The sequence below is a fragment of the Onychostoma macrolepis genome, chromosome 12 (genome assembly GCF_012432095.1).
Source record: "Onychostoma macrolepis isolate SWU-2019 chromosome 12, ASM1243209v1, whole genome shotgun sequence".
In the NCBI taxonomy this organism is placed as follows: Eukaryota; Metazoa; Chordata; class Actinopteri; order Cypriniformes; family Cyprinidae; genus Onychostoma; species Onychostoma macrolepis.
In genome coordinates this window covers 18,600,443-18,623,936 of record NC_081166.1, presented here as the reverse complement: position 1 = coordinate 18,623,936, position 23,494 = coordinate 18,600,443, and the positions used below count along the sequence as shown (strand labels likewise).

At 41.0% G+C, this 23,494-nt stretch overlaps 1 protein-coding gene across 2 annotated transcripts in view; it reads left to right on the top strand.

The window, feature by feature from the left end:
* Positions 1 to 4,553: 4,553 nt before the first annotated feature.
* nmt1b (N-myristoyltransferase 1b) overlaps positions 4,554 to 23,494 on the top strand; it is a 49,700-nt gene continuing 30,759 nt past the window's right edge. For both annotated transcript variants that reach the window (XM_058793472.1, XM_058793473.1), the window contains exons 1-4: positions 4,554 to 4,680; positions 4,760 to 4,862; positions 4,950 to 5,094; positions 5,168 to 5,286. In XM_058793472.1, the coding sequence (XP_058649455.1) occupies positions 4,661 to 4,680; positions 4,760 to 4,862; positions 4,950 to 5,094; positions 5,168 to 5,286 (387 nt within the window). In that variant the 5' untranslated portion in view covers positions 4,554 to 4,660. The remainder of the gene's footprint in view (positions 4,681 to 4,759; positions 4,863 to 4,949; positions 5,095 to 5,167; positions 5,287 to 23,494) is intronic.

Below are 23,494 nucleotides of genomic sequence, written 5' to 3'. Positions count from 1 at the left end.
CTTTGCAACCACAATAATGGGGAAGACTTCTGACTTGGAAATGATCCAGAAGACGAACATTGACACCCTCCACAAAGACGGTAAGTCACAGAAGGTCATTACTGAAAGGTGTGGCTGTTTACAGAGTGCTGTATCAAAGCATATTAAGTGCAAAGTTGACTGGAAGGAAGAATTTGGGTAGGAAAAGGTGCACAAGCAACAGGGATGACCGCAGGCTTGAGAATACAGTCAAGCAAAGCTGATTCAAACACTTGGGAGAGCTTCACAAAGAGAGAACTGAAGCTGGAGTCAATTCATCAAGAGTCACCACGCTCAGATGTCTTCAAGAAAAGGGCTACCAAGCCACTTCTGAACCAGAGACAACGTCAGAAGCATCTTAACTGGGCTGTGGAGAAAAAGAACTGGACTGTTGCTCAGTGGTCCAAAGTCCTCTTTTCAAATGAAAGTAAATTTTACATTTCATTTGGAAATCAAGGTCCCAGAGTCTGAAGGAAGAGTGGAGAGGCACAGAATCCATGTTGCTTGAAGTCCAGTGTGAAGTTTCCAGTCAGTGATGATTTGGGCTGCCATGTCATCTGCTGGTGTTGGTCCACTGTGTTTTCTGATGTCCACAGTCAACGCAGCCATCTACCAGGAAATTTTAGAGCACTTCATGCTTCCTTCTGTTGACAAGCTTTATGGAGATGCTGATTTCATTTTCCAGCAGGACTTGGCACCTGCCCACACTGCCAAAGGTACCAAAAGCTGGTTCAATGACCATGGTGTTACTGTGCTTGATTGGCCAGCAAACTCGCCTGACCTGAACCCCATAGAGAATCTATGGGGTATTGTCAAGAGGAAGATGAGAGACACCAGACCAAACAATGCAGATGAGCTGAAGGCCACTATCAGAGCAACCTGGGCTCTCATAACACCTGAGCAGTGCCACAGACTGATCAAATCCATGCCACGCCGCATTGCTGCAGTAATTCAGGCAAAAGGAGCCCCAACTAAGTATTGAGTGCTGTACAGGGCTCGAGCCCCTGCCCATTTGAGGTCTGACGGTAAAGTGCCCTTGCGGTCCGGTGCTCCCGGTGTGCGATTTCTGCCGAAGGTAGGAGTGTTCGATATGACGATTTTTGATGGTGGACTATAAAAATGTCTCCACGATCTGCTTTTTTGAAGAAATATCGTAGTATCTTACTTCAGCACACATTCTATCAGCTGCAGTTCTGGCGCCGCCGTCTCTACTGTACAACACCACATTCACATCAGTGTTAACTCAGTGGTAGAGTTACTCTCACGGGACACTGCACTTATTCACAGTCACCAAAAGTATATTATTTGCATCTGCTTCAAAGACTTACTGGTTAAATGTTTCATTCGTGTGCTGTTCTGATGAGCGCCTTTTCTGAGCACATACACCCAAAGCGCGTGCTCTAAAAAGCCCGTCAAACAGCGCCTGATTACTGAACTAAGTTATGTTTTGTGCTAATACTGTCAAAACACACAATTTTTATGTATAGACTCAGTTGGTTATGTCTAAAATGAAGGTAAACAGCTGAGAGAAACGCATGCGTGCCTGTATATTAGATGCGTGCAGGTCATAAAGGGACAGTACTAAACATGCTGCCGACTGTAATTAAAGGGATAGTTCACCCTAAAATTTAATTTCTGTCATTATTTACTCACATGTTTTCCCAAACCTGTATTAATTTCTTTCTTGTGCTGAACACAAAAGAAGATCTTTTGAAGAATGTGGCTAACCAAACAGTTGCTGGTCCACATTGACTTTAACAGTAGGGAAAAAAATAGTATGGAAGTCACTGTAGACCAGCAACTGTTATACACATTCTTCGAAACAGCATTTATTTTCAGCAGAAGAAACTCGTTCAGGTTTAAAACAACTTTTGAGTGAGTAAATGAAGGTATAAAAGTAAAACACTAGCCTATTTTAATTTTGGGGTGAATTATTCATTTAATGTTAATAAAACACCAAACACAAAGAGAAAAATCACTCACTACTGTTGACTGAAAAACTTTAATACAGTTGCTTTAATAGGAATCAATCTATATAGTGTTTTATTTTTATATTTGTTCATTCAATTTCTTGAATGCTCCTGCTAAATACACCTATTGACTACCTGAAAATAAAACACGGTTTATTTTATTTATATATTATGTGTATTTGTAATGTGTATCTTTGCTCTCATTTTTTAATAACAAAGATAAAATAATGACAACGATTTTTATCTTCACCCACTTTGGCCTAAATATCCGGCATACTTTTTTATATTTTGTTACCTTGAAAGGCTTTGTCTTTATAGTAGGGAAATTAGTTTGGCTGTAATGCTCAAACAACTTGCAAAATAGAAAATCCAACATGACAAAGAATTGTGATACTATTGTAAATCGTGATATTTCAAAAAAAAATTGTGATATTTTTGCCAAATCGCCCACCCCTAGCCGAGGGGGACAAAACCCATACCCCCCCCTGCCCCTCCGGAGGTCTGTGCACGCCACTGGCTGTGGTGGTGGTTACGGCATATAGCTGATTCTAAGTGATCGAGAGCTAAGGACATTCCAGTTCAGCCCATTCCAAGGGTTCCGCCAGAAGTGGAGATTCATGCAACGTAATCAATGATGTACATCCGAGTAAACGAGACGGAGGGACGTTTGCGAGTGAAGGGCATAAAAAAAACGGACTGGAACATTAAGACAGGGGTGCAATCTTAACATTAGAAAATATGACACAGCAGGACATGCATAAAAAATACTGATGTGCTGAAGTTTGGTTAAAACATTTGTAGACATATCTTGCATGACCGCACTACAAAAACACAGCAAAGTGAAAGACTATTGCCTTATATACTGGTTGTCTTATTGTTTGTGGGCTTTGTATAAAAATACATAAATAAATAAAATAAAAAACCTGGCTTTTTACACTTGTTTGACTGGGTATTTGAGTAAATGGAAACACAATACTTACATTAAATGTGAATTCCCCCACAGAACTCTCATCCGCCATGTTCTTTGAATATGAATTCCGTTGTAATCTGCGCGCAAACGATTCTGGGATAGGGTAGCGTGCGAATTGTACACTTCATTTTTGTTCCTGGTTTCTCTTTTCCTGTGTTTAGTTCCTGTTTCCTTCTGTAGATGTCCTGATATTATTTCTGTGGTTAAGGATTGGTTTCACCTATGTCTTTAGTTCCTCATTTAGCCATGCATTTATATGTATTCAGTTCCCTGTTGCTTGTTCTTGTTGCACAATGGTTTACATTCATGTGTTTTGGTTGTTGCCTCTTCTACATATGCTTATGAGCCAAACTTAGCCTCAAATACTGCTCCAAAGCAGTGTGGGCTTACTGTGTGTTGTGGGCATTAAGTTTTGTCACTTTTCTGACCTGGAGCAGTTTTGCGCAAGTGTCAAGTGGCCAAGTGGACAGGCCCGTAAACTCTGGATCAAACCTTATGTTAACAGAGAATGCTTCGAGAGTGCTATGACCCTGTTGAACCTTGGGCCTCATTTATAAAGCGTGCGTATACTCAGATTTGATCTTAGAGTGTGCGTACGCTTAAATCCACGCCAGTGCTCATATTTATAAAGATGGTCTTTGACGTGGAAAAGTGCTTAGCATCACGTCAGGGTCTGAGCAGACGTACGCACTTTTTATTGTCGGAGTATTGCAGGTTTTTTTAAAATGTAAGCTGTTCTTGCAGCTCGCTGTTCTAAATTATGATGATTGGTAATATTTTATATGTTAATGATATTAGTTAGGAGTCGTTTACAAGGCAGGGAGCTGAAAGCATTCAATTGCGCGCAAGTTGAAGATCATTTGCGATTCATAGATTTCACATCTGAAAGATGCGTGTGCGTTTTCTGTTCGTACTGTCCTTCTATGAATCAAACTTACGCATATTTGAAAAATGATCATAAGATCAAATTTAGGTTGGTTTCTGCTCAACATTTTATAAATGAGGCCCCTGATCTCAACCAAGTTGGATTTGTTTGGTTCTGAATCTTCTCTGAAACTGTTCTCTAGTTTTAAACTATAGTTTGTTCAACTATAGTGGTTTCTTTCCAAGAAAATTTCATTTAAACCTAGAATATAGTTGCTCATATATTGAAAAAAGAAAAAAAAGGGTTACCAATGGTTATGTTTAGGGGTTGTTTAGGAGAATAGCTTATCTCAATTAAATGTAAATAATTTAAAGTAAATAATTTCTGAATATCAATAATACAAATACAGCATTAAACAGTTATTGTTAAAAAAATATCATATATATATAAACAGGATCCTGACATTGCAGCCACTTGGATTGCATAATCATGCTAATTTGTAATAGGGGCTTGTATTTGGCATATTATAGCATATTACAGCATGTTTTAAATATGTTTTAGATATAAAAATATCTTGAAATGTAAAGTAATGATTAGGGGAACCAATATTTCCCCAAGTAAGCCTACGAAAACTTCTTGCCTAAAATGCTGCACAAAGATAAGTGATCACTGCATGAGGGTGTGGAAGGCAACGGATTGGTGGATGGTCATGATGGAGGCTGGGTGTCTCCTTCTTCCCCTCACTGCACATTAAGATAAGCTCCTACACCACAAACACCCACAATTACAGAGCTGAATGACCACATCGTTGCTGCTCTAATACCTGAAAACACATTCATGGCTGAACAGAAATATCTGTAAGTGATCTATCTATTCATTCTAATTTTTGTCTCTTTTTATTTCTATTTTATTTTACATTGTACTGTTTTTATACAGTGAAAAGAGCTTGGAGGAAGACAGGGGAGCTGAAGGCAAGAAGACAAAGAAGCACAAGGGCCAAACATGGACTAAAGAGGGGCCGCGAGACCCTTTTGAAATGGTAACTGATAATCTATGTGTATGATCTTTCTTTTGAGAAGTGTGAGTATATTTACCTGTTTTTTATATTAGTTGAATTTGTTCACAGCTGGACTCTCTTTCTGAGGAGAAGCAACAAGAGATTCAGAAAGCCCTACACCTGTTTTCTTTTGGTCATGGGCCTCCAAAGAACCTACAAGAGGCTCGAAGACACACATACCGCTTCTGGGATACTCAGCCAGTCCCTAAGATAGGTATAATGCACGTTGCACAGGTAGAAACAGCATAAACTGTGTGCATGTCTACAAACAGCATTCATTCTTTTAGATGAGAAAGTGACATCACACGGACCAGTTGAGTCAGAGAGGCCCAGTGTTGGAGAGGAGCCATTCTTACTGCCACAGGAATTCATTTGGGACACACTCAACCTGGACAACCAAGAGCAGGTGAGTGAGAATTCTTTGTGAACCAACACAGTCACAAAATGATTTATTGTACAAGAGTGAATAAAAATATCCTTGAAATCTAGTGATGGACAACACTGATAAAAATGATTTTGTGGTGAAGTAAATACTACAGAAAAACAAATATAATTTCTACATTAAATAATTTAGTTCAGGCAAGAATAAAATAAAAAAAAAGAGTAAATTCAATATTAGTGCTCAATTTATGCTTGTAGAATTTAAAGTTTGAACTTATAAGTATATTTTACTTGGAATTATTTGTTATTTTTACAAAGATTGTTTAAGTAAATATCAACGTCATGATCCCGTTGTTCCCATCATGCACTTGGGCATGAATAATTAATAAGGTAAAAATTGTTTTGCTGTTTTCGAGATGTATTTACACTGTTTTATGGTTGCTTTTGTTGTTAGGTTAAGAAATTTGCTGTTTTGTGACATCTGGAGTCTATTTTCTACTCAAAATGACCCATTCATACTCAAACACTATTCACTGATTGTCACCGTCATTGTGTATCATGTGCCAATATTCAGGTCTCTGCATTCATTCAGTTAATAATAGGGGTGGCACGGTACACAGATGTCACGGTTCGATATGATTTCGGTACAACAGGAAAAAATGAAAAAAGAAATTTACTATGCTCAGTTTCTTTTCATTTATTTTGAACAGACAGTAGTGCAAATTAAAAAATTTTACATGTTATATAAAATCTGTTTTGTTTTGTTTTCATTGTGAGTGTACACAAATAAAAGCAGACCTTTTATACAGTGATTATTAATAAGAAAATAAGTGTTTAAAGTTGATTCTGCTGGTATAAGGAAACAGTTGAAGTGATAGCGCGCGCACACACGCGCGCACACACACACACACACACACACACACACACCAGTTCCAGCATTGCTAACTTGACAGCGCAGTTGGTACTTTATCAAAATAAAATACAGTGAACCAAACATCAGCGCTTGCGCCTCTGTGTCACATATTTATATGTCATTTAAATATTATGGAGTATTTGGATTTGTGCCGAATGAGAGCGGTAGGATACACAAGCACAAAGCTCCTTTTCGCAAACAGTTGAGTGCGCAAGCCTTTAAAGCATACTCCAGTGTGAGAGATGCATTCAGAATCAGCACATGGTCACTGTCTAGTGGGCTTTGTTTTCAAGTGCGCAACTCAAGGCATTCGCTGTTCTTCTGCTGGCGCTGACGGTTATCAAACAGCGTCGCATTACTGCAGGCGCCCCCTTCTGGATTAGGGGTGAATTGCCTGTATTCGTCGTAAGGCTTCATGCACCGAACCAAGATGTCCGTACCGTGACGGTTCGGTACGAATACATGTACCGTGACACCCCTAGTTAATAACTATATTGAGTCAACATATTACCTTTCACCTTTATTTACCTTAGAATAACGAAATGTCTACTTGCTTACATACGTGATTGTAATTTAACCACATGCTTTATAGGGTTTTTTTTTTTTTCAGTGCTATTTTGTTTGAACAAAGTTTACAAACAATGACTGAGTGAAATGTACTTGAGTATTGCAGGGTAAACTTAAAATAATTAAGTAGAAATTACTCATTAAACTTTACCTGGCCACGTTAAATTTACTTATTTCCTTTGCTAATTTTACATAACTTAGTTAAGTAGATTTTACTTAATTCCGTATTTAAATTTTACTTAAAATATATGCATGCAAAAACTTGCAAAATAAAAATTATGTAAATGTACCTTCTTTTTTATTCAGTGAATGTACACAAATACTACTTTTGCTGAAGTACAGATGTCTTGATTAAGTATTATTATATTATGATTAAGTACTTTTTGCCTGTTATTTGCACTTGAAAATGGTACAGGAAAATGAAAATGTATTATAGTTTAAATATATAGTAAATGCTATTAGTTGACATTAAAATGGATGTTGAGCTCGAGGCAATGGAGAGTAAGCAGATGGGCCTCGCCCTTTCTCTCCCTCTCTCACCTGAGCCCACACACGAAGATTCACTGGATGAATTCATACATGATTATTTATATCCTAGCCCGAGGGCACGCAACACGATTTCCTTCGGGCTAGAGGACATTTTGTTTACAGCGGCGTCAGAATCAGAGGATTTCGGGCCTGCTTCAGCCGACGCTCTCCCACCTAGTGGCCAGGAAGCGCAGCCTTCCGTAGCCTACCCAGAACTCGTGGACGTGCTACCGTGCAACACAGAGAAGCTCTCTATCAATTGGCCCAACGAGCTCCGTGAATCCCAATCGTCTAAACTCGATTAGCGGTTTCTCAGCGGCCCAAATTCAAGGCCTGTGCAGAGAAAGCTGCCCTTTTTCAATGATCTGCATCACAAGATCTCCAGATCATGGAAGCAGCCATTCTCTGTCCGCCTTACTAATTCGGCAGCCACTGACTTCACCAACCTAGTGGGTTCGGTGGAGCAGGGCTATATCGCCATTCTGGCAATCGAAGATACGCTGGCCACGCATCTCTCGCCATCTTCAGCTCCTCCCTGGAAGTCCTGCCCCCTCCTTCCGACTAAACCATGTAGGACCACTTCCGCCCTTATCAGGAAGTCCTACGTGGCAGCTGGTGAGGCAGGCATGGCCCTTCATACTATGGCCATTCTCCAAGCCTACCAAGCGGATGTCCTTAGGAGATGGACGAGGGTGGTAGTCTGACTCCAGAAGCAGTCAAAGAGCTCCGTAGAGCCACAGGCTTAGCCCTGAGAGCCACCAAGCATACCGCATGCATTTTAGGGCGCTCTATGTGGGCTCTGTGGCTGCAGAGCGCCACCTGTGGCTTAATCTCACAGAGGTCCGTGAGAAGGAGGAAGTTTTTCTCCTTGATGCCCCCATCTCTCAGTCTAGGCTGTTTTGGGAGGCAGTTCATTCTGTGGTTGAGAAATTTTGAGCTGCCAAGTCTCAGTCAGCTGCTCTCAGGCAGTTTATGCCCAGGAGGGACGTGGGAATCAAACTCTAACCCTCCTCCTCCTTGCCCAGAGAACATCCCTGCCCAGGAAGGAGACTGCGACCTGGTTCGTCCCCCACCACCCATGGTCTGGGGAGCCTGCAACTGCCCATTGCCCCACCGGTGACCTCTCATGTCAGTAAGAGGAGAGCTTCCCCCACCTTCCCCAGCAATTGTTCAGCTTCACTCTCTTTCAACATGGGGGACGGGACCAGGCTTTCTCCCCTCGCCTCCTGTTCCTTTGTCACCTGCTGTGGGATTCCTCACCCATATCAGGATGCCAAAGGCTCTCCTTTGTGGTGGATGATGTTACCCCCTCTGGACCATTTCGACACCCCAACACAGATATGTCCTCTAGACTGCAACACTCTGCTTCTTCTATCACAATTCTTTCACGAATGGAAGCGTCTATCAAGGGTATTGCCTTGGGTTCTCCGCACAGTTGAGTTCAGTTACACTCTTCAATTCGTCTGCAACCCCCCCTTCTTCAACAGGGTGCACTTGACTGTAGTGAACAATGCCTCAGAGGCTTCTGTGCTACAGCAGGAGCTCTATCCCCCCTCCTCCTCAAAGGGGTGATAGAAAATGTTCCTCCTTTGGAAATAGAATTTTCATTCGTTACTTTCTGGTTCCAAAGAAGGACAGTGGCCTATGCCCTACTCTAGACCTTCGCCGACTGAACTTCTCCCTCTACAGAGGGAAGTTCAAAATGTTGATGCTCAAGACTATTTTGTCACAGATTCTAGCGAGAGACTGGTTTGTCACTGTCGACCTGAAAGATACCTATTTTCATATTCAGGTCAAGTCAAGTCACCTTTATTTATATAGCGCTTTTTACAATACAGATTGTGTCAAAGCAACTTTCCAATATCAGAATAGGAAAATGGTGTCAATAATGTAAAATGGCAAGATTAAACACTCAATTTTCAGTTAAAGGCATTTCATTATTGAATTTAATGATGTCATCGTCCAGCTCAGTTCAGTTTAAATAGTATCTGTGCAATCAAGTCAACGATATCGCTGGAAATTAAGTGTCCCCAACTAAGCAAGCCAGAGGCGACAGCGGCAAGGAACCAAAACTCCATCGGTGACAGAATGGAGAAAAAAACCTTGGGAGAAACCAGGCTCAGTCGGGGGGCCAGTTCTTCTCTGGCCAGACGAACTAGCAGTTCAATTCCAACTGCAGCAAAGTCAGATTGTGTAAAGGACTCATCTGGTTCCCGAGCTCTTGTCCTGATGGCCGTCTAGGTGACAAGGTCTTCACTGGGGATCTGTCTCTGGGGCTCATCTAGGTGTCCCGACCTCCACTGACGTTCAGGGCTGAAGAGGTCATCTCTAGGTGCTGATCCACCATTTGATCTGAATACGGACTGGATTTGAGTGACTGCAGTAACCATCTGATCTGGATACGGACTGGATACGGTGATCTCAGAATAGCATAGATGCCATTCTACTTACGATGTAACAAGTACATCGGGTGTTATGGGAAGTGTTCCCGGTTCTGGTTGACCTAATTAATGCAGCCTAACAATCCTTTAACAGATTTGAATATTAGAAGTGTATTAGTGTGTTGTGTGTACACCAGGTTAAAGGGATGGGTCTTTAATCTAGATTTAAACTGACAAAGTGTGTCTGCCTCCCGAACAGTGTTAGGTAGATTGTTCCAGAGTTTTGGCGCTATATAGGAAAAGGATTCGCCACCCGCAGTTGATTTTGATATTCTAGGTATTATTAAATTGCCAGAGTTTTGAGAACGCAGTGGACGTGGAGGACTATAATGCGATAAGAGCTCGCTCAAGTACTGAGGTGCTAAACCATTCAGGGCTTTATAAGTAATTAACAAGATTTTAAAATCTATATGATATTTAACAGGGAGCCAGTGCAGTGTTGACAGAACCGGGGTAATTTGGTCATACTTCCTGGTTCTAGTAAGAACTCTAGCTGCTGTATTTTGGACCATCTGGAGTTTGTTTATTAAGCGTGCAAAACAACCACCCAATAAAGCATTACAATAATCTAACCTTGAGGTCATAAATGCATGAAATAACATTTCTGCATTTGACTTTGAGAGCATAGGTCTCAATTTAGATATATTTTTAAGATGAAAAAAATGCAGTTTTACAAATGCTAGAAACGTGGCTGTCAAAGGAAAGATTGCTATCAAATAGCACACCTAGGTTTCTAACTGATGACGAAGAATTTACAGAGCAGCCATCAAGTGTAAGACAGTTTTCTAAGTTATTACATGTGTGGGTTTTGGGTCCGATAATTAACACCTGTTTTTTCAGAATTTAGCAATAAGAAATTACTCGTCATCCAGTTTTTTATATCGACTATGCTTTCCGTTAATTTCTTAATTTGGTGTGTTTCGCCGGGCCGCAAAGAAATATAGAGCTGAGTATCATCAGCATTACAGTGAAAGCTAACACTGTGTTTCCTGATGATATTTCCTAAGGGTAACATGTAAAGCGTAAAAAGTAACGGCCCTAGTACTGAGCCTTGAGGTACTCCATACCACAGTTGTAATCGATATGATACCTCTTCATTCACTGCTACGAATTGATGGGCAGTCAGATAAGTACGATTTGAACCATGCTAATGTACTTCCACAAAATGCCAACAAAGTCTTCCAGTCTATTCAAAAGAATGTTGTGGTCGATAGTGTCGAACGCAGCGCTAAGATCCAGTAGCACTAATAGTCAAGTCAAGTTGTCAAGTTGAGCTTTATTGTCATTCCGCTACATGCGGGGGCATACAGTGGAACGAAATGTCGTGCCTCACAGGACCACGGTGCTACATAAATACAGGCATACAGCAATGAAGTAAAACAATATAAACCTATACACAACTATCCTACTGATAGATTTTGATTATAAATATACTATATATCATTTTTTTTACCTATACATAAACTAAAAGATACAAACTATACAAACTATACGAGTGCTTCAGATAAATACTGTACATGTGCGAAGAGAAACATTGTGAGTCAGCAGCTGGCTGGGGAACAGTGCAGGATGATTTGTAGTGCATTAGCATCTAAACATACATATATTACTGAGTCTTTTTGTGGGATTTGTATACACACAGCAGTGTGTGTGAAAAGTGACTAGTGCGCATAGAGGAGGAGAGTGTGCTATTACAGGTGGTTTGTACAGGCCCACTCACCTGTGTGTAGCACACTTCGATTGCACAAAAAAAGTTCCATACGTTTCAGATGGTCCATGTTTCAGGAGGTAGGGGGTTTGTACGGGGTTTCAGAGAGGGCCGGGGTGATTTGAGTTCAGGGCTCTCACAGCCTGGGGCAAAAAGCTGTTGAGCAGTCTGGAAGAGCGGGCTCTGATGCTCTGTGATGTGCACCCCCAGGAATTTAGTGCTGCTGACTCTCTCCACAGGCGAGCTGTCGATGGTCAGTGGGGGGTGATCACCGGAGTTTCTTCTGAAGTCCATCACAACCTCCTTTGTCTTACTCACATTGAGGGTATGTGTAATAGATACAACCAGGATCAGATGATAAGAGCAGGTAATTTGAAACTCTAATGAGAGCAGTCTCAGTACTATGAAACGGTCTAAATCCTGACTGGAAATCCTCAAAGATACCATTTTTCTCTAAGTAGGAATATAATTGTGAGGATACTACCTTTTCTAGTATCTTTGATAGAAAAGGGAGATTCGAGATCAGTCTGTAATTAACTAGATCTTTGGAGTCAAATTATGTTTTTTTTTAATGAGAGGCTTAATAACAGCCAATTTTAAGGTTTTGGGGACATATCCCAATGACAATGACGAATTAATAATAGCCAAAAGAGGATCTATGACTTCTGGAAGCACCTCTTTTAGTAGTTTAGATGGAATAGGGTCTAACATATATGTGTTGGTTTAGATGATTTAACAAGTTAATACAATTCTTCCTCTCCTATAGTAGAGGATGAGTGGAATTGTTCCTCAGGGGATCTATAGTGCACTATCTGATGCGATACTGTAGCTGACGGCTGCATGGTTACAATTTTATCTCTAATAGTAACGATCTTGGAAGTAAAGTAGTTCATTAAGTCATTACTGCTTTGCTGTTGGGAAATGCCAACACCTGTTGATGCTTTATTTTTCGTTAATTTAGTCACTGTATTGAATAAATAACAGGGGTTATATTTGTTTTCTTCTAGAAGAGAAGAAAAGTAATCAGATCTAGCAGTTTTTAATGCTTTTCTGTAGGATAGGGTACTTTCCCGCCAAGCTAAACGAAATACCTCTAAGTTTTGAACTTACTGTTTGAATTTGCTTATGGAATCCTTGGACGTTCCAGGAGTTTACCGGTTTAAAATAATGTGATTTGCAAAAAAAAAAAAAAAAAAAACCTGCTTCTTTTCATTTTAAGGTATTGTTTTCATTCTAAAGAAGTCATTCAAATTGGTAATCAATAATTAATTATTATTATTCTACTATGCACGCCTCCGCCTCTTTAAATACACATGGGGGGTAACAATATAACAAGAAGACACACCTGTGAACAATCAAAAATATATTAATAATGTTAATAACCAAAAATTAAAATTAATCTTCATAAAAAATGAACACTACAATTAACACGCAAGTTAACACATTATTATCACGTTAACACATTAATTAATTAACGCCGACAATAATTTTATCACATGTTAACCCAGTTTTTTTATTATTATTAGGAAAGCCCGTTGCTCACTGCCTCTGAATTCACATACAGACAAACCATGAATCACAGGAGGGGTGGGAAGTTGAACAGTACTGGCTTGGGATGGGTGTCATCACGCGTCTCAACCAATGAGAACATTTGGGGTGGGCCTCACATGAACACTCCCGATAAAATTATTTAGGCTAAGTATCAACATTCACAAACCACTGTTCACTGTTAATTGTAATCACGACTTCATAAGTGGGAAACAGAAAATTTCTGATAGCATGTCAAGGCAGCAGAGAGGCGCTCTCGCTCAGCACAGTGGAGTGTGCATTGTTTTGTTAACTTTTGTGGTTTATTACTTTGAGTTGTTTGGGACGCGGTGACTCACGGCCCTCTCACAATGTATATACGCAATCATGCTGCACGTATGAGAAGTTCCGCGCTCTTTCACGGTTAGCCCTCACACTACAGCTTCCGGCTTCGCTACTGTTCGGATGCTCCTGCTTATTGCTCTGCGCTTCGCTCCCTATTTATGTACTTTTGTCAGATTTTTCTAAGATTTTAACTTCAGCATATCAGCACAGTGTTCAAACAACACAGTTTTTAGAAAAAGAAGACTCTTTGCCTCCCACTGCCGGCAGTTTACATTCTGGAGACGGGAAAACACAGCTGTCTACATTCAAACAGACAGTAAAGAAAATGCCCCTTGTGGAATCTACTTGCTGCATGAACTGCCACAGACTTCTACAAAGGATTGCGGTTCTTGAAACAAAGTTACTTGCTTGACCTTATGTTTCTAAATGAAACATGGCTAGAAGACAGCTACAGTGCAACAGTCCTCAACGAAACAGCCCCTCCTAACTTTAATTTTACAAGTGTCTGCAGGACTGTCAGGAGAGGTGGAGGTGTAGCTGCTCTATTTAAAGATGTTTATCAATGCAAGCAAGTGTCATTTGGTCAGTATTTGTCTTTTGAATACCTAGGTATTGTGTTGAAAGGTGCTCCACGCATTCTGTTTATCATTATTTACAGGCCTCCAAAATACTCTCCAGCCTTTGTTGAAGAGTTCACAGAATTGTTATCAATGATTTCCTCAGAGTTTGACTGTTTTACTATTGCAGGGGATTTTAATATTCACATAGATAATGCAGAAATCAAAACTGCAAAATAAATTTGAACTGTTTTAAACACTTTTGACCTGATCCAGCATGTGCATGGACCCACACACAATCGTGGACACACTCTAGATTTACTCATCAGTAGAGGTCTAAACATTTCATCCATTGTTATTAAGGATGTAGCACTATCTGATCACTTCTGTATTTTCTTTGATATATTGATCTCTGTTACCACTGAATCTAGATCTGTCTCTGTCAGAAAGAGATGCATTAACGAGAACACTAGTGCGCTATTTATGGAGGCTATATCTTTAACACCAAGCATTTCTGCAGACTCTATTGATCTTCTCCTGGATTCATTTAACTCAAAAGTTAAGAATGTTATTGATGATATTGCTCCAGCAAGGGTCTGCAAGAAGAATGGCAGACAATAATCACCATGGAGAAAATCAACAGCAGTTCAGAGTATGAAAAGACAATGCAGAAAAGCTGAGCGGATGTGGCGGAAGACAAAACTTGAAATTCACTATAGCATCTATAAAGACAGCCTTCATGCTTTCAATGTGGAACTAGCCACAGCTAGATAGACCTTCTTCTCAAACCTTATAAACAGTAACTTAAACAACTCGCACTCTTTTTGCTACTGTGGAGAGACTGACAAACCCCCCCCAAGTCAAATTCCCAGTGAAATGCTCTCCGACAGCAAATGCAATGAGTTTGCTTCCTTCTTTTCTGAGAAGATCAATAATATCAGAAAGGAGATTGGCATATCTGGTTTTGCAGAGGTCACACAGATTCGACCGCAATTTCAAAAAGAAGTGACTATGTCTGTTTTTGAAGCAATTGATAGCAAAATTTTGAAAGAAATAGTGCAGCACTTTATATCGTCAACATGCTATCTTGACACACTTCCCACATCTTTTTTCAGAAGTGTGCTTAACTGTTTAGAAGCAGATCTCTTAGAAGTGGTGAATGCCTCACTTCTTTCTGGGACTTTTCCAAACTCCCTGAAAACTGCAGTTGTTAAGCCCCTTCTGAAAAAGCGCAATTTTGATAACACAATGTTGAACAACTATAGACCAATATCAAATGCGTTCATCGAGTTCGATATATCACCAAGCCTTACCCACCTGAACCCGCACTCGCCCATCAAGTGTTGTTCCATGCCGAACTCTGTTGCGTTGGGTCCTGGTGCAGGTCTCTACTCGGAAGATGCCTGTTATAATGTTATGATCGAGGCTCTGGACTCTGAGCATAACTTGTTTTTCTATAACAAACTATAAAATATTTTCTATAAAAACGTTAATGCCCTTGCAGTGGCAAATAGGTTTGGTTTTATATTTAATTTGATTACATTAATGTTATAAGTTGAGATTTACAAGAAATATTTTATCTGCTACTATGTAAAAGGAATACTGCTGTAAAAAAGCACCTTATTTGTTTAAAGTGTTTGCAAACCAAATGTTATTGCATGTTTAAACAAATGAAATTAAAAATGAAAATGAAATGAAAAAGTGCACAATACACTACTTTTGAATTCATTATTGAATTTTGTGCATAACAATGCGATTAATAGCGATTACATTTACATTACATATATTAATTTAGCAGACACTTTTATCCAAAGCGACTTACAATTGAGGAATACAATAAGTGATTCATTATAAAGAGGCAAACAGACACAGTAAGTGTTTGTAATACAAAGTTTCGAGCATTGTTCAGAGTAAATACTAGCTAAACAGGGAGAGGTTAAGGAAAGAGAGCAAAGGTTGTTGTTTTTTTTTTTTTTTTTTTTTTAAGATGAAGTCAAGTGATGACTGATGAGATGAGTTTTCAGGTGTCGCTTAAAAATTGTCAGGGATTCAGAATTCTGGGTAGGGGTGGGAAGTTCATTCCACCAGCCAGGAATGGTGAATGAAAACGTTCTGGAAATTGATTTTGTGTCTCTTTGTGATGGCACCACTAGGCGTCGCTCACTCGCAGATCTCAGACTTCTGGAGGGGATGTAGATTCTCATAAGTGAGTGGAAGTAGGAGGGTGCTGAGCCTGTGGCTGTTCTATATGCCAGCATCAGTCTCTTGAACTTGATGCGAGCTGCAACCAGGAGCCAGTGCAGGGAGATAAAGAGAGGTGTGACATGGGCCCTTTTGGGTTCGCTGAAGACCAGTCGTGCCACTGCATTCTGAATCATCTGTAAAGGTTTGATTGTGCATGATGGAAGTCCATCTAGAAGAGCATTGCAGTAGTCCAGTCTAGAAATGACAATAGCCTGGACAAGAAGTTATGCAGCGTGCTATGTAAGGAAGGGCCTGATCATTCTGCTGTTGTGCAATGCAAACCTGCAAGATCGAGTGGTTTTTGCAATGTGGTCTTTGAAAGTCAGCCGGTCATCAAATATTACACCAAGATTTCTGACCGAACTTGATGGGGTAATTGTTGATGAACCTAAATGGATGGTAAAATCATGCTGTGGAGTTGGAGTGGCAGGGAAGACAAGAAGCTCAGTCTTTGCAAGGTTGAGCTGTAGGTGATATTCTTTCATCCATGCTGAGATGTCCGCCAGGCAGTCTGAGATCCATGCAGCTACCGTTGGGTCATCTGGTCGAAATGAGAGATAGAGCTGTTTGTCATCAGCATAGCAATGGTAGGAGAAACCATATGCTTGTATGATGGGACCCAGTGATGTAGTGTATGTGGAGAAGAGGAGGGGTCCAAGAACTGATCCCTGAGGAACCCCAGTGACCAGCTGATGTGCTCTGGATACCTCCCCTCCCCAGGCCACCTTGAAAGACCTGCCAGTGAGATAGGATTCAAACCAGCAAAATGGAATCCCTGTGATGCCCAGTGATGAGAGGGTGGATAGGAGGATCTGATGATTAACAGTGTCAAAAGCAGCAGATTGATCCAACAGAACGAGAACATCCAGTAGGTTATTCTTTGAAAGAAATGAGGATAACTGGTTGAAGACAACTCGTTCAAGTGTTTGCTATGAATGGAAGGAGAGAGACAGGTCTGTAGCATGTAAGAAAGTGAAGCATCTGTAAGTGAAGTGTTTAATGTAGGTTTTTTGAGCAGTGGGGTTACCCGAGCCTGCTTGAATGCAGTGGGGAAGGTGCCTGTAAGAAGAGATGTGTTGATGATGTGTATGAGTGCTGGTAAGAGTGTTGGAGAGATTGCTTTGAGAAGGTGTGAGGGGATTGGGTCTAGAGGGCATGTTGTAGGATGGCTCCTGGCCTCAGGGGACAGAAGGAAAAGAGGGGAGTTTTAGCAGTAGATGTGGTTGGTTTGTGTTCCTGCGTGTGTGGCGCTGAGAACTGGCTGCTGATTGACCTAGTTTTGTTTGTGAAGAATGTGGCAAAGTCATCGGCTGTTAAGGAGGTGGTGGGGGGTGGTGGAGGGGGACAAAGAACATCAGATAAACAGGGGTTTGAAGGGGCAGCACGTTCTGGCCTATAGAAGAGAGGACATATATTGTCTAGACAAGAAGTTAAAGTGGAGCACAAAGTGTCAGTTGCAGTGTTCACATCCAGAGATGAGAAATGGGTAGGTGAGGGAAGAGAGGAGGACAATACAGAGGAAAGATGTGAGGGTGAAAGGGAACGAAGGTTTTGTCTAAAGGTAATTGGTAGAGGTGTTGGTGGCTCCCAAGTAGCAAGATGTAGGTTAAATGTTATGAAGTAGTGGTCAGAGGTGTGTAGGGGTTTTACCAAAATGTTGTCTGCAACACAATTGCGTGTGTAAATTAAGTCCAGCTGGCTGCCAGATTTGTGAGTGCTTGTGGTGGTAAGGCGTTTGAAGTCAAATGATGCTAGGAGTGAATGGAAATCTGCAGCATAAGGCTTGTCCAAATGAATATTGAAGTCACCAAAGACTATAAGTGGACTGCCGTCCTCAGGGAATGAGGACAACAGGCCATCCAGCTCTTCTAGGAAGGTGCCCAATTGGCCAGGAAGGCGATAAATGACTACAAGATGGAGTTTTACCGGAGCATTTACAGTAATAGCATGAGATTCAAATGAGTAATTATTGCATAGGGGAGTGTAGGTTGAGTATTTCCAATTGTTAGAAATGAGAAGACCAGTACCTCCTTCATTGCTCGGTTAAAGTCGCGCAGGAAAAAGTCGCAGGTCTTTACACTCGTAGATCTTCACACGAAAGCTGAACGCTTCCGCTGATGCTTCCGCCCCAGCGAACTGACTCTACACAGCTAATCCACTTGAGTGAAAACAGCTGTCCACGCCTTTCTAATTATCACAGCAAAGCCTATAGAGCGCAAATCGAAACTAAGTGCGGTCTAGTTTGCCAGTACTTAAGTGCAAATTAACAGGTAGCAAACAGTCTTTTTGTCATTTCTACAGCCAACGGCAAACAACATGCACAGTCAGCATAAACGTTTTAAATAAAACAAGCAGTAAACAAATCAATCCTCACAACCAGCAGATATTTACTCTAATAGACAGAAAACTTGTATTAAGCAAAACACTTATGCGCTCTTGCCGCCTCCACAGTCAGTCTGCATATCCTTTCTGCGATTAATCGCAGAAAATCATGTGATTAATCATGATTAAAAACTTTAATCGTTGCTGGGGAGTCACGTGACGTGCTCATGAACCTTGTCGCACTTGAGTAGAGCTCTGTACGTTTGGCCCCTTTTTACTGATTTTTTTTCATTTTATTTAAAGTTTTTTTCATTAATAATACTTTCCCTCATGGCATACAATCGGAAACAGCAGGAGTTGTCGCCGTCGGCTTATCTGATTAAGAAGAAATCCAAGCCACTGACCACGAGCAATATGGTGGACAAGATGGTGAACACTGTAACACACTTTGAGGACAATCTAAGAACTGAGTTGACAGCGATGCGGAACGAGTTTGCTTCTCACATGTCAGTTGTTCAGTCGCTATGCTCTAAATTGGATCTTCTTACAGGGAAGATGAGAGAACAAAAGAAAGTTGTTGTAGATCACGATAGGCGAGTAGCCGCGCTCAAGCAACAGGTTGTGGACTTACAGGATCGCAATAGGCACAGCAATCTGCGTCTGGTTGGATTGCCTGAAGGTTTTGAAAAGGACAAACCTATGGGCTTTTTAAAAGATCTCTACCGACGTGGCTCCCGTCTCTGGCAGGCAATGAGATTGAAGTGGAGCGAACGCATCATGTGTACGCAAGGCTCTCCTCAGATCGCGCTAAACCACAGGTTTTCATCTTTAATCTGTTGCAGTACACGGACAGGTAGCTCATTTTGCGGGCCGCCAGACTTCACGCCACGGTGAAAACATCTGACAGAGCAATGCTGTCTTTCTTTCCAGATTTTTCTCCGATCACCGCAAAAAGAAGTGCATTTGCACCAATTAGGAAGGAAATGAGAGAAGCCGGCATCCAGAATTTTCTTCTTTATCCTGCAACGCTGAAGGTCATTCTCAATCAAGGTGCAACTAAAATGCTATACTCCCCAGAAGAAGCAAGAGTTTTTCTCAGATCCCATTCATCCACCAACTCAGTGAGCTTCAGCTGGACATTTGCTGTCTAATCGGAGAAGAGATGCTCTAAATGGTTAGGTGACTGTTCACTTTAATGTTCACTTCTTAATTCATAGTTACTAGAAGCTTTCATTGTGCATACAGTATCGCTTACTGATTATGATGTTATTTTATTTATGTTTTAGTTGTATTCTGTCTCTCTCCTTTTTTAAAAAAAATGGAGATACTACCTAGTCAATATGTGATTATGGGGCCAATGTTGGTGCTTCAGTAATGTGCAGGTTTTTGTTGAGGCCACAGATCATATTAAGGGGTGCTGGCAGATCAAGGTTTGTTTTTGGTTTGATCTGTCATAGTTCATGGGAATGTGTTTGTTTTTTTTGAATAGTGACGGGAAGGGTGGGGGGTGGTTTAATGGTAGACTCAACTGGTTTTATTTTCATAATTGTATTTTGTCTTATTATGCAGTAATTCTGTCCGATACCTATGACTGACCTTAATATTCTGAGTTGTACGTACAGGTTTTCTGGATTTTTTGCGAAGAAGAAAGATTGATATTGATATAGTGTTAGTTCAAGAATCCCATTTGAAAGAGGAGGATATACGCAGGTGTAATAATAAGTTTTATGAAGTGGTATCTCACTCATCTTCGGATACTAAAACCAAGGGTGTCCTAATATTGGTGCGGAGGACTTTAAATATTACTATTTTAGATAAAGGTTGTGATACAGATGGTAGAATAACACATATAAAAACAATAGTGGAGAATAGGAATATTGTATTTGTTTCAGTTTATGCCCCTTGTACTCCTGACCCTATTTTTTTCAGTTTTGCCAACTTATCTCTTTAAATTTTCGGATTTTGAAATTGTATTGGGTGCAGATACGAATTCTGTAATGTCGCATATCCTAGATAGATCTGGACCAAAGGAATCACACTCAAACTTTTTGTTCTGACAAACTTCAGCAATGTGTAACCTCATCCTCATTGGTGGATAGTTGGTGTTTATTAAATCCTTCTGCTAAGTCTTTCACTTTCTTTTCTACTACTCATAAATCCTATTCGCGAATTGATTATATTTTAATTTCTACTTCTTTATCTTCAGCTGTTTCGTGATGCCGATATCTGTTCCTTATCTATGTCGGATCATGATGGAAATTTGTGTAGATTATCTTTGATTCCTCAGCCATATCATGCTACTAGATGGTGATTTAATCCTAAATTGTTACAGGACGAAAACTTTTGCAATCAATTCAGAAATAAATTTGCTGAGTTTATTGAAATTAATCAAGTTTCAGTGGATGATCCGCGAACACTTGCCTAACTTGATTCATATGCCTCTTTCCTTCAGAAAAACCGACACAAAAAGATAGTTGAACTGGAATCACAGCAGTCTGCTAATATTTCAGCAGTGAAATCCTAATCTTGGCTCATTATGACAGACCCAAAAGACATTAATATCACCTTCCACTCTTTTTACTCTAATCTCTATACTTCTTCTGTGGATGGTGACCCTGACTCTTTTGCATCGTTTCTGTCCAACCTTGATTTACCTAGGCTGTCAGATTTGGATTCGAAATACCTGGCTGAACCGATCACTCTTCAGGAGCTGGAGTCAGCAATCCGATCTATGAACATGGGGAAATCCCCAGGCATAGATAGTATTCCAGTCGAATTGTATACTACTTTTTGGTCGGATTTAGGCCCCCTCATGTCATTTTTCAGTTACTCATTTCACCCATCTATTAATATAGCTGTTATTTCTCTCTTGTTAAAAAAAGATAAAGATCCGACTTCCTTTTCTAGTTACCGGCCACTTTCTTTGATAGGGACTGATGTTAAATCATATGCTAAAGTACTATCTCGCTGTCTTGAGAAATGTATGAATAGGCTAGTTCATCAGAATCAGAATCAGAATCAGAATTAGCTTTATTCGCCAGGTGTGCGCAAACACACGAGGAATTTGTTGTGGTTTTAAGGTGCTCCTGGTACATACATACATACATACATACATACATACATACATAAATACACATCTGACATGAGAACAGAAAAAACATTTAAATAGTAAGACTTAACAATGGATGATAATCATAATAATAATAAGTATGAATCTGGAACAGTAGATTTATGTACAGATTTGTGCATTATTTACTCTATATACAGCTGTATAGATAAACATATGTATGTGTATTTACATTATACTTGAGAGGGAGGCAATAATTAAAGATGGAGAATGAATTCCAGAATGAATTACAGAACACAGGTAATGATCCACGTGTTAGCTATTTAAGCTGGAGATGGCATGGGGAAAAACTGTTTTATGCCTAGATGTTCTAGTGCACAGAGATCTGTAGCGTCTGCCTGAAGGAGAAGTGCAAACAGGTTGTGTCCGGGGTGAGAGGGGTCTTTGATGATGTTACCTGCCCGTTTCTTCACTCTGGAGTTGTACAAGTCCTGAAGGCTGGGCAGGTGCACACCAATGATCTTTTCTGCTGTCCTAACAGTCCGTTGAAGTCTTCTTAAATCTGATTTGCTGGCTGACCCAAACCAGACAGTTATGGAGGAGCACAGAACCGACTCAATAACAGCTGAATAAAACTGTTTCAGCAGCTCCTGTGGCAGGTTGAACTTTTCAGCTGACGAAGGAAGTACAACCTCTGCTGGGCCTTTTTCACGATGGAGTCAATGTGATTGTCCCACTTCAGGTCCTGAGAGATGGTGGTGCCCAGGAACCTGAATGACTCCACTGCAGCCACAGTGCTGTTCATGATGGTGAGTGGGGGAGAGGAGGGGTTTCTCCTGAAGTCCACTATCATCTCCACAGTTTTGAGCGTGTTCAGCTCCAGGTTGTTGTGACTGCACCAGACAGCCAGCTGCTCAACCTCTTGTCTGTAAGCAGACTCGTCGCCTTCCTGGATGAGGCCGATGACTGTGGTGTCGTCTGCAAACTTCAGAAGCTTGACAGAGGGGTCCTTTGAAGTGCAGTCATTTGTGTAGAGGAGAAGAGTAGTGGAGAGAACGCAGCCCTGAGGAGCTCCAGTGCTGATGGTGCGGGTGCTGGATGTGTGTTTTCCCAGCCTCACTAGTTGCTGCCTGTCTGTCAGGAAGCTGGTGATCCACTGACAGATGGAGGTGGGTACAGAGAGCTGAGTCAGCTTGTTCTGAAGGGTGTCTGGGATGATGGTGTTGAAAGCGGAGCTGAAGTCCACAAACAAGATCCTTGCATAAGTCCCTGGTTTGTCCAGATGTTGCAGGATGTAGTGCAGTCCCATATTAACTGCATCATCCACAGATCTGTTTGCTCGGTAAGCAAACTGTAGGGGGTCCAGCAAGGGTCCAGTAATGTCCTTCATGTGGGCCAACACCAGTCTCTCAAATGACTTCATGACCACAGACGTTAAGGCAACAGGTCTGTAGTCATTAAGTCCTGTGATTTTTGGTTTCTTGGGTACAGGGATGATGGTGGAACATTTGAAGCAGGAGGGACTTCACACAGCTCCAGTGATCTGTTGAAGATCAATGTGAAGATGGATGATAGCTGGACAGCACAGGCTTTGAGGCAGGCTGGAGAGACACCGTCTGGGCCTTTGGCTTTCCTTATCTTCTGCTTTCTGAAGACTTTGCATACATCATCTTCACAGATCTTGAGTACAGGCTGATTAACAGTAGGGGGGAGGGAGGGTGAGGGTGTGAATGGCTGTGCTGTGAGACAGTCGGAGCGGGTGTGAGGTGTCAGACCAGTCTTTTCAAACCTGCAGTAAAACTCGTTCAGGTCTTCAGCCAGTTGTTGATTGGCCTCAGTGCTGGGGGATGGGGTCTTGTAGCTGGTGATGGCTTTCAGGCCTTTCCACACTGATGTAGAGTCATTGCTTGAAAGCTGTTTTTTTAGCTTTCCAGAGTAGTTTAATTTTGCTACTCTTATTTCCCTATTCAGTGTGTATTTGGCCTGTTTGTACAAGGCTTTGTCCCCACTCCTG